The 17,535-nt window shown below is 49.3% G+C and overlaps 1 protein-coding gene across 1 annotated transcript in view; it reads left to right on the top strand.

Moving 5' to 3' along the window:
- LOC149343035 (calcium-activated chloride channel regulator 1-like) overlaps nt 1–17,535 on the top strand; it is a 71,491-nt gene that overhangs the window by 6,121 nt on the left and 47,835 nt on the right. The window contains exons 3-6 of the mRNA XM_089546878.1: nt 7,172–7,278; nt 8,778–8,951; nt 9,722–9,849; nt 15,894–16,008. Of these exons, the coding sequence (XP_089403004.1) occupies nt 7,172–7,278; nt 8,778–8,951; nt 9,722–9,849; nt 15,894–16,008 (524 nt within the window). The remainder of the gene's footprint in view (nt 1–7,171; nt 7,279–8,777; nt 8,952–9,721; nt 9,850–15,893; nt 16,009–17,535) is intronic.

Genomic DNA, 17,535 nt, shown 5'->3' with positions numbered 1-17,535 from the left:
GGAGAGAGTCTGAAGGGAAAAAATTGCAAGCGCACGATAAACCGCTATAGACGTGACGAAAAGGCATTTAGAACCGGTGCACATGGTGGCTACACCATGACGTTTTAGAATAGAGGAACCCTATCGGTTACGAGGACAGGGAAAAGCGGGATGCCGGCGCGCGTGCCAAGAGCACCCACTCCCCGAGCATTTACCCGGACTCCGCTTGTTCCCTATAGGCTTAGTGTGTTCTGCGCATGCTTATTGGCGCCCCACTATTTTCGTAATCCTCTAACCTATTCGTCGATCGATTCTAGAACTCCCTGCCGCTGGGAATTTAGAAAGACGAGGCTTGTAGGTTAAAAAAAACAAACAAATGTTGCAGCAGCGACAGCGATGACGAGTGGATAAAGGCGTTCGCAGTATCCTTGGTCTGCCTTTGGCGCGCTCACCTTGGCCTTCATTCACATGCGTTTATATGAGGTGAGTCGCCGGTGCGCTTCTCGTAGCACGCTCAAGTGCCTGTGCTGTTATGATAACGTAGGAAGCCACATTCGGGATACAGCCGTCATGCCGCCAAAACAACGGTTACATGGCAAAGGAGACCTCGCTCGCAAGCGAGCTATCCTTCTGGATCAGGGAGCGGTGAAATGACTGTAGGAACGGCGTACGACCGAGACGATTAGAGTGCGACGCTTGTCGAACTTAGGCAGAACGCTGAGCAGCTGGACAGCGCAACTCTGCTGCAATGCGCGCAGTGCCCTATTAGTAATAAATTTCGAATAATGCTGGAGAATGTGTGCTGTGGAAGTGCCTGTTTATGACGTGTGTGCAGCACAGCCCGCAGGCGATGAGGTGTCACCGTTGCTCCTTAGCAGGATATGGCAAGGAACCGGGTATTTTTTTCACAGAGCAAAAATTACTGGTTTGTTTCGGAATACCTGGTATGTGATATATAAAAGTTAAAATAACCCAGATGCAAATCAGTAAGCGCGGGTGTGCGATATGCTGTTGAAATAAAAGATACAAACACCTAGAACACCTCCAGGTAGATGGCCTTGTTTTTTGTAGCGAAAGCTACACTACTATAGCTGTGACGCATTTGGCCGTGAGCCTCCGAATGACCCTTAAATGATTTTTAGATAAGGCATAGGTACTGTTGGTATTCATATACCTAATCATGTGCGGAACACCTAATGGACAAACTTTAACCTTGAAATTTGACTATCGACATTGTCCTTGACCTATGACCCTGAACTTTGAACTCTACCTTTGACTTTACATTTGCCCTTCAGCTCTGCCATTAAATTTTGACATTGAAAGTTTTCTGCAGAGACAGTAAGAAAGCCATGTGGTAATCACGTTGTGTCACGCGATTCTTAATGGTGATTACAGCTTTATAACCACCAATATAGGAGATTCCCTATTCCCAACCCCTGACACGCAGGCCTGGGGACGGGGGCCAGGACCTCCGCGACTAAAGACTGGCGAAGATACATTGGCTCTTCGCGGTTCAGCCGCCAGGCGAACAGCTCGCTGCTGGTCGGCGGGGACCTCACTGCGCAGCAGAGACTTATCTACTTTCAATATTGACCCCAGCGCCCGGGGATCCGGGGCATTCTCAAATTATGTGATCGACGGTCCCCTTCACTCCGCCGGTCGTACATTAATTGTCTCTCCGGTCACCTACGTGGATGCGAAAAGGTGATCTTCCGATCGATTTTGCCTGCGGACAGGATGCGAGCCGTTTCCGGCGAGACTGAGTGCTTTCCAATGTTTTAGGCTGCACTTTTGCTGTCGCTAAGAATGAAACTAGCCGTGGTTCCGGCGCAAGAGAGCGCTATTGCGACCTCCTCAGCCGAACCTATGTTTATACTTTTAATCGAGGCGGCAGAGACTGCTGCAACTCGGCCGTCGACTACCGAGGTGACCGCCGCCCCCGACCTGGCAGTCACTGCATCCCCGCTGGCTACCTCTGCCGCCCTAAATTTCCCGGCTCTATTAGCCAGCGCCTCCGCCCTCTTCTCCCTCCTTTCCCTATGGTGTTTTGGGTGAATGTTGCGGGGGAGGGGGGGCTATGATGTTTTCGAGACATTCTGGCGGTAAAATACTGCAAAATGGTCTTTCGGGCTAGGCTATTCGCACCTTCTCAGCGAGTTCTGTACAACTATTATGCACCCCCATTTCCGACAGGCGGTCTGTATAGGTGGAGATAAGTAGGCCCAGCGCTCCTTGACGCAACGCCTTATAAGTGCGTCGATCCTATCTTTCTCGTTCGCACTAGTATCGAGGAACAGTGTCACACATTTTGCTAATCATATACGCCTGCGTTAATTTCGGGAGGCTACGTTGTTTGAGGCCTCTACCCTTGAGCGCGACTCCCTTGAAAAACGCTGTTATTTAGCGCAGCGCAGTTGCTGAGCTTCCTGATAGCTTCTTAGTTGTACCCGTCCTCCTGGATAAAGAGTCCGAGGATCCTGATTTGATTAGCATTGGGCAAGGTTTTTCCCTCGACCTTAACTTCGAAATTTCACTCACGCTTGCATCGGAGTGCTTTCGGATTGTATGTGAAGAGTTCGGATTTTTGCGGGCAACAAGCAAGGCCCCTTTCGGCCGTGGAGGGCACTACAGTGACCGCCGCCGCCTGAATGCGCTCTTCTCTGCTGATATCACTGCCACTCTTCATCCATATGTTAATGTCATCCGCATATATGCTAAAATTTAGGCCTTTTATATCCCTGAGGTTGGCGGGCAGGCCCCTCACCCCCACGTTAAAGAGGAAGCGGAAGAGCACCGACCTCTTCGGTGGGCTCTTACTTCCCAGGTGAACTATGGGGGATTCTAGGGCGTGAAATTTTAGTTTAGCGCCCTCTTTGACAAGAAATTCTTGATGTATAATTATACGTTCTCACGCCGACTCCTATCTCCTGGAGCCCCGCAAGGATCGTCGCATGCTTAGCATTGTCGAAGGCTTTAGTGAAATCTAAACCTAGAATTGCTTTCGAGTCTTTGGATCTCGAATTTATAAGAACGAGTTGTAAACGAAGCATCACGTCCTGCGTTCACAATCCCGGCCGGAAGTCGACCATCTTGTGCGGTCATAGGTCATTCTGCTCCATGAAGTGCGTCACTCTGACCTGAATCAGGCGTTCTATAAACTTTTTTTAAAATGGGTCTGAAATTTTCCAAATTGGGTGGTTTCGCCGGTTTACAAATTCGCACCACGTTTGCAGTTTTCCAGTGCTGAGAGAGACTGCCGCTACTATAGCAGCGAGCGCCGTTATAGACGTGTTGTCCAGATTCCTAAATATTTTGTTCGTAGCCCCATCAGGGCTAGGGGCCAATCGCGTCTTTCAACCAAAATTTTGGCCCTGACCTCCGTCTCCGTGATGGGCGCATCGCGAGACTCGTTCGGAGGGCCTTCGTATTTCGGGAGGAAGAGGGTTGTCGTGTCGCCGATGTAGGTGTCCACTAATTTTGCCATGAGCACCGCGTCCGTCCCCTCAAACGCGAGTCTGGTCTGTGCCAAAGTCTAGTGCCAGATTGGGTTTTTGAACAATCGAGGTCCAGGAGATGTCCCAGGCTTTAAGTCTTTGAAAGGCTCATGTTGCTTCCATTTCGTCACACCTACTGCACCAGTTTTGCTCGGAAAGTTTAACTGCGTAATCCTCAATTTCCATATTATGCCTATCTATTTTTCGCCTCCAATTTCGGTTTCATTTCTGTGCGGAGACGCTTTTCCAAGCCCCGTTTAGGTTTCCACATGTGCAGGAGTTTGCTGTCAGTGGTCGCAGTGCGTCTTCCTCCTGTAGGGTCGTGGTAGCTGTCCTAACGTGGCGCATGAGGGCCTCCGCCCTTTCGTCAAAATTCTTGATCTTCCCCTCCACATCGCAGGTTTCCTCGATTTTTGCTGACTTTATCCCATTCAATTACGCTGGTTTCATTCCGCGTCTTACTACGTAGCGATCACTCCAAAAGTTGAGCTCCGTGTTTCTCCATCCTACCTCTTCCACATTTCTGGTGCACGTTAGATCCGGGGTATACTCAAAGCTCACGCAGTTGACCAGTCTTCTGGGACAGCCCGGGTCTGTTTGCAAGATGAGGCCCTGTTCTTGAAAGTCTTCCCACAGCTGCCTTCCCTTCGGGCCATGCCTATTCGATTCCCACTCTTGGTGGCCCAGATTAAACCCTACTACAATAAGAAGGGTATTGATTCCTGCCGCCTTGATCGCTTTATGAAAGAGGGCTCTGAAGCTAACCCTGCGCTGCTTGGGGATGCTTTAAGTGTTTAGGAGGAAAATACTCGGCTCCTCCTTCTCAACCGTGAAAATTTCGACGAGAATCGCCTTAATGTCCCGAGAATTGATTTCGTGTGCGATCGCCGCCATTCCTTTTGGCGAGTGTAATAACCCCAGATTTTTCTTCGCGGTCGCTAGCAAACGCTTCATATCCTGAAAATTCAACAACGTCCTTGCCCGCTTCTTACAGGGCTATGGCCAAAGGTTTCTGAATTTCCTGTTCGAGGTACTGCTAGACGAGAGCTTTTATTTAGGACACCCGTAATCATGCCATTCTCGATCCGTTCGAATCTTGCCTCGTACTTGGCGTCTAGCCTCTGTTCTGCTGCCACCACCGGGTCCGTCTCCCCAGCCCTCCGTTCCTGCGGGGGGGGGGGGGGGGGGGGGGGGGCAGGTCTAATCGGCCCAATCCCAATATCCATCTTTTCCTTCTCCCGCCGCGGTTGGTGTGACCACCTTTGATGCCGGAGGTGGGTTTGCCTACTGAGCGGCCTGCATTGAGGGGAATGACTGCTGAGGCGAGGGGGACCCCGAATTTGTCTGTAGTTTAGGTGGATGAGGCTCCTGAGGGAGTTTTTTAATGACCTCCTTAAGTTCAACGACTTCCTTATGCAAGCTTTCCGTTTCCTTATCCTTCTCACCTTTAGCCTGGGACACCCCGCAACCGAAAATTAGTTTCACGGTCCCCGCTCGAGCTTCTCTTCCGTGGTGCCCACGGGTTGCTCGCGTCCCTGGAACTGGCCCTGGCTCCGGCCCCGCATCGCCCTCTGCCACGGAAGCTAGAACGGCCTCGGCCGGTAGTCTCCAGCAATCGCGAGAAGTCCCCTCTCCGTGCTCGAAAGTATCCGCTCCCAGCTGAGGAATCCCGCCCTCTGACCTCTGAGCGTCCTCTGCAAGCGGCTGCTCATATTGAATAAGAATTTTCCTGCCGCTCGCCTTGCTGGTGCGGTTGGTTGGCGATTTTGAGCTGGCACTGCCGTTCCTTGGTCAGATAGGTAGTCCTGTAGATTTCTCTGCATTCCTTGTTGCTGAGCGAGCGGTTTTTGCCGGACAGCTTACACTTCGCTCCGCAAGTATGACCGGACTCCGGACGCTACGCTTTGTATCTTGGACACTTGACGTTGTCAGCATCCGGCCAAACATATTCGCGGTGGCCGAAGCGTCTGCATGCGTTGCGCACCTTGTACATTTTTCTGTATAGTACGCGCCTTTGCCATGTAAGCGAGAGTTTAACCCACTTCTGGGCCTCCGGATTTTCGAACAGAATTAAGAGCGTTGTTGAATTCCTTCCAAGCAGCCTGACTCCAAACTCGGGGAAGGGGGGGGGGGGGGGGAGGTTGCCCTTCAGGGTGCGGAGTCAGTACCGGGCTTCTTCCTCGGTGAAGCTAGGGGGTTGTCGTGCAGGTGCCACTTTCCGCAGTCTTCGGACGTAGCCAGGTACGCCGTAACTCCGATTTTTTCGCCCTCATATTCGAGCACGGGCTACTCTCGTTTCCGCTTGTAACTAAGTGGTGCGATGAGAATCGACTGTTGTTTAAGTATTGACAAAGAAAATTTCCTCCTCAACTTCGGTGAGATCGACTCCGCTGGTGCGGGCAATACACTCCGTCAGTTCAATGCTGACGTTTTTAAGTAGACTGCTTACTCTACCCAGTGGGCCCAGAATAAATTTTTCAGCTCCGTCTAATATCTTGGCTGCCTGCCTTTCCACCGAATTGGCTGCCATTTTCTTTCCGGCGAGCATGGACGCGGCTCGCTCTCTCTCTCGATGAGCGGTGACAGCGCGTTGCTCGAGGTCTAGGGCACCGCCTTTCCTTACTTCTTACTAACAAATGGCTGACCAGGCTTTTTCAGCTCTGCAGGTTCTACACTGGTGTGCTTCATGGGTTTCGTCATTTGCGGCGAGCTTCTAAGTGGGTCTCAGCCGCCGGGGGCGCATTTGCATTGCTAGACCAAACTAGGCCTAGTGCACCACTTGCCTCGTCAAACTCTTCAATCCTCATAAAGGGGTGAAAAAGCCGGCCGAGTTTGAAAATTGGATATGCGCGGAGAGCGCTACCTGAATGTAGTCGATTCCCACTAAATGTAGTCGATTCCCGCGGTCCCTTTCTTCCGAAGACCGCACTCCCCTGCCCTAGCCACCCAACCTCCGCTCTAGCGGTGTTGATGGCCGACGGAGCACACGGCACGCTACGGAGAGAGGCGGTACTGCCCTTCCACCCCTTCCCTCCCTTCCCTCGTGCTCGGTTTCATCTTCGACGTCGAAGTTGCTCAACCCACCAATGGGCGCTCAAGTGCAGCAATCTAACATCTGCAGGACAGGCGTAGCGTATAATAGGCGGGTTTATAGATGCTGATAGCCCTCTTCGTCTCTTCAGGAGCGTCCAACATCAGCCGCTGTTCTTTCCTAATGTTTCCTACACGCGCGACAACGCTTTGGGCACTTCTTGGTGGCTTTTTATGTACGGCGACCCGCGTAAGCAGTGCTGAGTACTGACTGTTCTACTGGATTGCGCCACAGGTACCCGTGTCGCTGGCGTGCGTTTTACGTAATGACTAGCGCTTCGTTCAAGGCCGTTTGCCTCACTCATAAAGTACCACCAGGTCTGCACGAGCGCCTCTCGAGGCTGCAGGGCAGGCTTTCCTTCAAGCTGGGCGCCTACTTTTACAACCGAGAGATAATTACTACGCTGCTCTCGACACATGCGCTATTCCGGTGGCAGCGCAGCACGTATGCACCAGAAATGAGTGCACTGAAACTGTCGCCAGTGTTCGTTTAGGTTCGGCTCCACGTTCTCCTCTGTTCTGGCGCCGAGGTCAGCCGTGGCGCCGAGAACGGGAGCTCACAGCTTTATTCTTAAAAGTGCGGTTAAGAAATGCACTCACTTTCACAGCGTACGTGTTCGTGCACGAGTGGGCCCACTTCAGGTACGGCGTGTTCGACGAGTACGGAAGCCGCAACGACAGCGAGTTCCCCCTCACCTTCTGCCACGAAGGAAAGGTGAAGCACGCGGTGAATATTGCATGGGGCAAACAACGATCGGAGGGGTTCACGGTTACAGGCTGGCACTTGTAAAAAAAGCTGACTACAAATAGATATTTGAGAACTGGTAGAAAAACAACTATATATAGAAGGAGGTTCTGTCGTCAACCAAGGGTTGAAATTGAAGACCCAACGTTCCGTTACCAACTCGGTCATTTAATTTTTGAAAGGAGGCTAAAATTGACAGCAGGTAGCAGGCAGCAAACCTTAATTTTTTTTTGTGGCGTGAGAGAGGATGTTTACATAGGACACAGATCCCGAGAAATATGGTCGTGATCTCTTCTGTGGAGGACCGAGCTAATCCGTAAAGAGTGAATCTAGTTATGCGGTGCTTGAGTGGCACCTGAGACTCCGTCATTGTCACATATCCAACCAGACATATTTGCGTTAAAGATGTTTGTGTTGAAAACGAACATAGAGAACCTGATATTGTAGGACCTAATGATTTTGTGGCAAAGTCTTAGACCTTCCTAACACCAGCTGCATGTAATGCGGCTTGATGTTGCTTGGCGCAGCTTGATGTGGGCGTGCCGTTCTCCTCTGCAGTCACAACCGTCGCTCGATGTTTTGGACGGCGAGCCGGGCATAAATTTAAACGCCCTTAATGAAACGCAAATACGGACAGAGACGTGCTGTCTAACAAGGTGTTTAGAGCTCCTCAGTGTTTACATAGCGTATACAGGAACACTAGTCCCCCGCTTGAAGCACCACCATCTGTATCAGCGGATGAAGAGACATAACGTCAATTATCGAGGCCGCCACGTATGTAGCGAGACCTTGTGCGTCGATAGCTCCCAGAATGACTCGGTTTGTGTGTTTCTGGTATCTCTTAGACGCAGCGGTGAAGGATAAGTGCATTAAGGCAGTTTTCTTGCTTATTTCTATGAAGACGCGGTCCTTGGGGAAAAGCCTGAAATGAAGCAGAGCATCGTCCCTTGAGGAAGGGCGTCCGAATCATCTCCGGAATAAAACTATATTCTCTAGAAAGAAAAATAATTTCTCATCTCTCCTAGCTTTAACACGAGCAGGAGTAGTGGGCGTATTCAGGCTGCTGCTGATGATGATGGGGATAGTAGGGCAGCTGCCAAGCTCCTAGTGTGCTCGTCGAGAACGGCCAGAAAAACAGTGCGCGGATGTTTTCTCGCAGTGAAGAACGAGTTCGGTCGTTTCTGGAAGAACAAGTTATACGGCTTAGCCAGTAAACACGACATATCAGCTGTAAGGGTTGCAGAGAAGAGAGATAAACCCATCCAACAATGAAATTAGTTTAGCTATTTCCCTGGCCAGGGATCCCTTTAATCCAAATCAGTAACAGCTGAGCTTTATATGATTTATTGATGGCTAGTAAGGAGAAGAGGAAAAAGAAAGAGAAAACAGGTGTTTTTATTTGCATTGCATTGTTGACGTTTAATATGCGCTCATCCCTTGGTAAATGCGCGCGCGAATTCTTTTTTCAGGTACGGCTGAATGCTTGCTCAACCAGAATCGTCTTCATCCCGAGAACGGCAGATGGAAATTTGTGCCCGATTGACAACAAATGCAGAATTCAGGGCGACTGCGAGGTTATCTTCCAGCAGCCCAAACATGACCCCGTCCAGTCTTCGATCATGTTCATGCCCTACGTCACCAATGTAAGAAGTTTTCACTTACCTTGATGGTGAAGCGCGGCATCTCCCGCTTGGTTTGAAGGGGCTTAGTTCACAAGGGCTGGTCTAGTGTCTGAAGCAGATCAAAGAAGTTGTCGGTGGCTAAGAGGCCTACACGGTGATCAAGATATCAAAATATAAAGATTGTACAAGGGGGTAGGTTTGCGCTATTCTTGCATTTTGTCTTGGTCGAAAAGCAGTTCGCGCCCCAGCAGCTGTATTTTAAAGAGTGGACTGAAATCTCGCCCGAATTCTTGTCTTAATGATTAAGCCCTTGGGAACAAAATGAGTCATCGGTCCTAAAATCTGCCTATTGATTGGTGGGAAGAGACGACACTATACCGAAGAATTCCCGTTGGTTGTAAGGTAGAGATATCATAAAAAGAAAAACGCTGCAGATTAGAAAAAAAAAGAGGATGTCACCAAACGGGAACGAAAATTACGGCACTTTCGACAAGTGCATTAAGCGTGGCTAGTGGCAACAGATTGCAAGCAAATAATGGGATAAGGCGTTCCTGTGAATTCGATCTCTCCTTAGGAGGAAGTTAGCAACGGGAGCACCCTTCTTCACAACGTGCTTACTTTCCTGTTCTGCTTTCACCCTCTCTCAGTGATTATCGCTTCACGCTGATGTACAGAAGCTTAGCTTTCGCTGCCTGAGACCTTGGGGTCAGAAAGTTCTAACCTCTTCCTCTTCCTGTTTGAAACATCGCAACCCACGCTGCCGTGCATAAACGCACTCTCCCCCGTTACAGGTTAGCCAGTTCTGTGACAGCAAGGGCGAACCTCGCCGCCACTTTCCGCAAGCCCCGAACAAGCAGAACGAGGTGTGCAATCAACGGTCCACATGGGATGTCATCAGCAAAAACGACGACTTCAAGAAGTGAGTTGGGTGGCCCTAGCCACTCCCGCTCAAGGTAGTACCACTGGGGCTTGTCTAAGTAGTTAACTGTCAAAACTGAAATAATAATTCACATGTTGTGGCCGCGTGGCTTCGTTTTCTTGCAAAGAGGTAGCTGCATGGCCTGTGATAATTTCTTCGGTGGCAGACGACGCTCGTCCTCGAGCCAGTCAGGCTGGCCGACGGAGGCAGCGCTTGAGAGCAGCCACATGAGCAACTTGGATCTTGCAGGAGCGGCGATCGTTTGCGGTAACTTTGGTAGTTACGTACTTTACATCGCTCAAGCGACTTAATGACAAAAGGGACAGAATACCTGAACGAAAACATTTGGCACAGACCACGCTTTTCCAATGGCGACCAGAGCCGAAGTAATCTCCTTGGGGGTCTGTTGGTCTATGGTCGTTGGTCTATGGGTATTATTGCGTGGAGTGGTAGCAGTTAGATCCGCACAGCCGTTGTGCAACATTGTAGCGTTATAGTGATTTTGCTGATACGAGCGCTAGTTTTCACGTATCTTGTCAAATAGTCTACACAGACTAACCAAGCGGCGTCCTTCTGAAGACTTGGGAAAGCGGCCAAGCACGTCCACGCCAATTTTTTTTTAAAGGCGCTGATGGTGGCTTGACCGGGTGTAGAAGACCTGCAGGAGGGGATCTGTTTAGCTTTAGACGTTTACATTGGGGACAGCTTGCGACGTATTGTTTCGCAGTCTTATACATGTTGGGTCAGTAAATAGGGTCAAGAATCCTCTGAAGTGTACGGGGAACCCAAGGTTGACCGGACGGGAAGTTGTCATGCATGGCTTGCAGCATATAATTCCGAAAATGCTCTCGGACAAAGAAAAGCGTGCAGGCACTATAGACCAAACAGTTCTTCGATTACAGGATGCCGTCCTCAAGGGTGAACAGCGTAGACCGTGTTCTGGTGTGGCCCGCAGCAAGAAATGCTTGCAATGCAGGGTAATTCTGTTGCTCTCGCCTAACATAAAATTTGGGCTGTTAACACACGACTGGCATAAGCAGCGATGTGTTCGTCACCCCTGGGAATCTGGACAAGCACTGTCCTAAGGCCGGCACCACTGGCATCAGTGGGGATCTCTGTGGCAGCGCTGGGATCAAACTGGGGCAAAAGGGTTTCTCAAGTCAGAGCAAATTTCACCTGGTTGGAATCACATTCGGCTCTCCACACAAATTGCCAGTCCTTATGCAGACGAGCAATGACCGGGTGTGCAAGGTGCGCGAAATCGGGAATAAAGCGGCGGAAGTTTGAAGACAGGCCGAGGAAATTCTGAAGGGCTTTCAGGGTTCGTCGTTTTAAAAATTCCGAACTGCACCGAGATTGTGCGGATTGGGCCAGATTCCTTCCGTATCCACGAGGAAACTAAGGAAGATAGTTTGTCGCTCACCGAAATAGCACTTCTTTTAATTTAGGAGGAATGCAGCCTTGCTTATGCAGTGGAGAACGAAACCGAGGCTTTGATTGTGCTATTGAAAGGTCTTGCTAAAGTGGATGACGTCATGCAAATAGCACATGTGTATATAATATTTTAATACGCGTGGGACCGTATTCATGAAAAGCTTGAAGGTCGCATTTACACTGCCCAAGCGGAATGGCATTACGTTGAATCAGAAGAAGCTGTTGAGAGTCACGAAGGTGGTTTTCTGTCTGTCTGAAGGATTTACTGGTAATATCTAGTACCCATATCGGATATTTATTTATTTATTTATTTCACATACTGTCAATCCCATTGGGATTTTTACAGGATGGGCATATAGTAGGAAGGTACAAAGCGAATACAAATTAAATGGTATACATTAAAAACACTGTTATTTGCAAGTAATTACATGAGTATGGGGAAAAAAAACACAGATAACAGAAAATAAAACACATAACGAGAGAGTATTTTTCACAGAAAAGGGTGCAATTTTATACATTGTAAGTAATATGTTCATACAGATGCTGTTACATGCCGTGATACGAGTCGTCTGTTGTACTTGAATAATTATGATTTAATTTTCTATTTAATTATCGCGGAACTGTTCTTCTACGAAAGTTACAAATTTCTGCAAAGATGTATTAGTAGTAATAGAGGGGTTCAAACTATTGCATTCTTTTATGGCAAGCGGGAAAAATGAATATCTGAAACAGTCGGTTCGGAATGCGTACTCTTTAAGGGTTAATGGGTGCTTATGCCGGAATGGTCTGGATTCATCTACAGATATATATAACGAAGTATCTATGTTTAATGTGTTATGAACTAATTGGAACAATAATTTTAGTCGTGCTAGTCTGGCGCGTTTCTGTAAAGTAAGAACACATGCTTGATTTAGTAGTTGGGATGGTGAATCACTGCTCCTGTATTTGTTAAAGATAAATCTAATTGCCTTTCTCTACACTCCTTCTAGTTTGTTAATGAGTTGTTGTGTGTAGGGAAACCAAATCGTATTTCCATATTCGAGAACTGATCGTATAAATGTGTTATATGCTAACAGTTTGGTCTCCGGTGGCGCTTCTCGAAGCCGTGTTCTAAGGAAGAACAATCGTTTTAAAGGAGATGATACTATGCTATTAATATGTGATTCCCACCTAAGAACGATCAGTATGCCGCCGAGTGAAGACGGTCCACAGCGTCATGAATGCGCGGTAATTGTTACACGTTTTTCCTTGTGGTCGCTTTCAAGAGATGATAATCGACGCAGCGAGCTATAAAAAGAAAAATGATAGGTGTAATGTTAACAGACCGGAAGCGGGCAGAGTGGGTAAGGGAAGAAACGCGGGTTAATTAAATCCTAGTCGAGATCAAGAGGAAGAAATGGGCTTGGGCAAGGCATGTAATGCGAAGACAAGATAACCGATGGTCCTCAAGAGTAACGTAGTGAAGTCCAAGAGATAGCAAGTCCAGCAGGAGACAGCTGAAAGTTAGGTGGGTGGATGAGATTAAGAAGTTCGAGAGGATACTGTGGATGCAGCTGGAAAGGGACACCTTTAATTGGAGAGTGATAGGAGAGGCCTTTGCCCGGCAGTAGGTGTAGTCAGGGTGATGATGACGACGATGAATCGACGCAAAATCACCGTGAATCGTCTTTCTTCCTCACTAGTATTATAGGCGCGGCTCATGACCTGGAAGACTGCCGAATGACTCCGTCCCGCAGTATCTCTTGGACCTGACAGTGAATGATTTTGCCCTCGGCCGCAGCGACTCGATACGGTTTCTAACGTATGGGATTTTCATTCCTCATTTCAATGTTATGGTGCATGTGAGATGTTACCAAAGATGAAAGAGATGCGCTCTGGGTAAAGTCGAAGAGGTGGGAATGAAGCACGAGAACGCGCTGCAATGCACGTCACTCGGGAGACGGGGGCGAATTTTCGATCATCTCTCGCAACAGAGGAGAATAGTCCGGTGTCTCGGATGCTGGTCGGCGAGAGTCGGAAACGGCCGAGACAGGGTCAGTAACATAGTCGTCAGATCTCGCCAGTTTAGAGCCAGACGGAAGGCGCATTGGTTATGTGGAAGGGTTCACGACCCACACGAACGTGCAACCGTCCGTCGCATCCTGACCGCACGTGGGACACATACGTTTTTCTTTAACACACTGGGTATCTCCAGTTAAATTAAGATGTGCCAAGGCCCCATTCGAATGGCAGAAGATTTAACATGGACGAAAGCTGCTGGCAGCTGGCAGACCTCGTATTGAGTGAGGAAAAGCACGTTCTCGCGACTGCGGGGAGGATATTCCGTTTACGCTAACCGCATGTGTCGTCGCACATAAATTTCGGCAACTCCACTGTATAGAGTGGCTCCACACAAACGAAAAATGTCAATGCCCAGGATTACATCATCTGTTGCAAGTTTTAAAACAATGCATTTTGTCGAAAAACTTTGGCCACCCATTGCTACAGACGAAAAGCAAAGGCTGACATGGACGAAAGGACGCGCAGATCGACGGCGCGGACAATACCGGGATATGTTTGCTGCGGCTGCAGCACTAACAGACGTGCACGTCTCTTTTATCGTAGGACTCGACAGGAGGCCGTTTAGACCGAGAACACCCTACAGGTGCGCGTCGAAGTGTTCGAGATGGCATGGTCTCGGCTAGGTCACCTGATAGGGGTTGGGCAGGTTGATGTCGTGGTTTCGAAAATAGAGCCCTAACTCCTCAATTGTAACAGTTGCGCGGCTCTTTGGCGCGTCGATGCCAGGGATTGGGCTGCTTCATATGTGGCCGAAGCAGGGAGCACGGATGGCACGTTGGATCTTGTGTGACGCCTCTCAGATGAGAGGTCAACTCCTCACGCATATCCGCCGAACCACTGTGGTGATATCCTCAGATTTACGAAGGTCGACGCTGGCGATACTTGTGACAGTCGATAGCCGACCACATTAGTTGGAAATCCGCCGCGACTGTAGTACCTCAAATGCAAGTAATGTTCCATTACGTCCGCAGCAGAGCCAAAGTTTGCTTTGGCAATGAAAAAGCTATAGACGTCTTCGGCAGTCTCTCTTAAAAGGTTGCCCGTCTTGTCCTCATGGGAGTTGGTGAACACGACGATGTGCAGTGCGCATCGTGAGTGTGTGTTGCAATTTGACGTAGGGCGTGATCGGCTGCTTTCGTGCAGTGGACGGTGAAGCTTACCTGTTGGCGCCGCCGCTGGTGCCAATTATTGTCTCAGCACTAGTGATTCTATTTCCGCTTGAGCTGCGGCTAAGGTAGGTTTTCGCAAGGTCACATTCAAAATTAAGCTTCACGCAATCTTTTTGCGCCAGTTAGCCCTCTTGACGTGTTGTTTACGCCCAAATGTGGTGGTTTAGGACTGTCCTCTGCTTCCTCTCTTGAGAAGACGGAAAAGTCCTGACTCTTAGGTAGGCACGCTCGTTGAATGAACATGCAGAAGCAATATAAAAATTTTCTACAGACCACTACGCTGGTTGGCTATCTGGAGTGAGAGCTTTCGTTAGGACCTCATGATACATCTCACTTTGAACGGCGAATAATTAGAGTGTCGTTATGCGCCTTTCGTATGCACACGTGAGGCCCGACGTTAAGGAACGTCTTTAGCACATGCCGGAAGAAACTCCGAACACGTTCAACATAAAGTTCTGTGCAGAGCAGGCATCGAGCCCGCAGTAATGAATGTTCTGGTGCACGAGGATGCCTAATTTCAATCCTATTATCGAGCCTTTCCTTGTGTTCGTCGCTGGTTCTGCGGGCGCGCCATTATCGAGGGTCTTCCGGCATCTGCTCTAAGCGGCCTTCTTGTTCGGCCTTCGCTGCGTATCAGTGCCAGCAACGCTCTGAACTCGCTGTGGGCGCTCTTGCTTCCGATCGTCGCGCTTCGCTGTATTGCACGGCACTTGGCGGCTGCGCATCGACGCTTTTGGTAAAAGAGCTCCTCTTGTTTGGGCAACGCTAGCCTAGGAGAGCGCATCACTTATGACTCGACGTTTTATATAACTTTGCTACAGCAGTGCTGCCCCCGTAACGGACTCTCGCTCGGCGAGCGAACGCTTGCGAGCCGATGATCTGACCGGCCACATGTGAGCATGCGCGGCACGCGCAGCGTTCCGATTGGTCCAGCTACTGTAAGCGCGCTCGGCGATCCAGCGCCAGTAGGAAGCCGTACACAACGCGAGTGAGGTAGCTGAGTGGAGCTGTCCCCTTTAAAGAGACAAGATCAAACAGTAAACTTTTTACTCCAACTACCCAATGCAGCGGCGTGCGCGAAAGTTCTCTCGAACAATAGTTTTTTCTTAATGTAATATCGTTAAATGATTTGGGAATTCGCCGCAGGTAATAAAACAAATGTGGTTATTTAGCAGCACCTGTTTTCTAACCCATTGCTTCTACTTGTAGATCTGTCATTGATATTCGTGGAAATTAAAAAGAAAGACTTCAATGCGAAAGAAAGTACGAATCCAGATGCGAGTTCAATGGCTATGACAACCCGTTTCGCAAAATAATTGAACGAGTTAGTGAGCAAGCGGGCGAAGGAAGTAACGAATGCAAATTCTTGTTTAATTCCAGCCTCCCAAGGCCGGACATGTCAAAGCGAATCGAGGTGACCTTCGATGAAGCACAACAGAAAGAAGACCTCGCCCAGCGCGTGGTGCTGGTGCTGGACGTTTCGGCAAGCATGAACGTGAGCACAGTCATTTGGCGGTCATCTACGTGATGCACGGCGCCCTTGTAACGATCACACAGCGCCCACAGAACCCTTATAAGCATCCAGTTCGCGTATAATTTCAGCAAACCTTTACACAGATCTCTAGCATCGTCCCACGCAACTCTCTTTTTTTTTTTGTTAAACGTGTAGAGGCGGATAACTTCTCGCGCCATGTTCTTTGTTTGGAATGGTGTGTAAAGCAGTAGACATGCATTGAGATGTGAAGTTAAGCTGTGCTTGACATACGATTTACGAATAATTTAATTCCATCGCGGTTTCAATTTCGCCACCAAGACGGTGGTTACGGCGTCACAAGTAGAGGGTTTCACGCAAGACAATCAAGAATGACAGTAGAATACAGCTTTAGGAAACGTTCGTAGAGATTTCACGGACGCAAACGCGCGAACCGTGTGGGCGTTAAGCGCGCGTCAACTGAATCGCTTTTATTTACACGTACGCGACGCACACAAAAAGCGGCCATGTGTACGTATTGCACTGAAACGGTACTGCTCGCGTGTGCTTCTCCGTGTGCATCTCTCGCTGAGTATGGTCAGTACACTAGCCAATATCATTCAAAGTTAGTATTTAAGCCAAGCCAGTTGAGCGGTGTGAGCTCCCGAAAAAACGCAGCTTTTACTTGGGCCGATCTAAGGTCCGCTGATCCCCGAGGTGTCTCGTGTAGTCCTTACCTGGTGTCATCCTGCAGCTGAAGGTCTCTCACGCGTACGCCTCCGCGCAGCGTGTCTTGCAAGTGCCTCAACCTTCTAACGGATGCACTTCTGCCAGCAGAGCAGCAGTTCCGTGCGGTCGCTGACAGTGCGGGAGCTGAACACTGTTTCCCGCTCTTAACAGCGCACTGCAGTTTCTGTTCACCGCACTGCATCTCGCCTGCCTGCCTCGAAGGGGTGCATTCCTTTACGTTTCGCAACGAATCCAAGTCGACAGGATTGGAAAGTCCAAGCACGGCGCTGCCGAACATAGGACATCACCGCGTTTTAGCTGTCGTCTCACATTTGGCGCTCATGTTAGAGATCTTGCCCGCTCATCCCGCGGAGGTTTCTTGGCGCGCGAGGCACACACGGATGCTTCGGAATCTCAAATACTTCTGTGGTTGCGCGCTCGTCACCCGTAAGAGTTGTACGCGCGGATAGCCATTTCGTACGTGTCACTAAAACTGTCTAATAGCTGTCGGTTCACTCTTCTTCATTGCAGCTGGTTCGACAAGCTGACGATTACATGGACGGAGTGACTGCAATAGAGCTCTTGTACTGCTCACTAAAAACCAGCTCCAGCTCTACTTGTGATGCCTTAGCCGCGGTTTGGTTGCTCGGTTGCTGAATTGAACATGCTGGCCGACGTTTCCGAATGTCTTGAGCACATTCCGAAAACACAACACGCAAGAAAAATGTGTGTCTCTCATATGGTTGCCACCAACTCCTCCCGTTTATTAAAAATTAAGTCTGACTTAAACGAGAAATATCGAACTAAGGGTGTCTAAGTTGA

The sequence above is a fragment of the Amblyomma mixtum genome, chromosome 5 (genome assembly GCF_055824585.1).
Source record: "Amblyomma mixtum isolate Tamu chromosome 5, ASM5582458v1, whole genome shotgun sequence".
In the NCBI taxonomy this organism is placed as follows: Eukaryota; Metazoa; Arthropoda; class Arachnida; order Ixodida; family Ixodidae; genus Amblyomma; species Amblyomma mixtum.
This window is presented reverse-complemented; position numbering and strand designations above follow the sequence as displayed.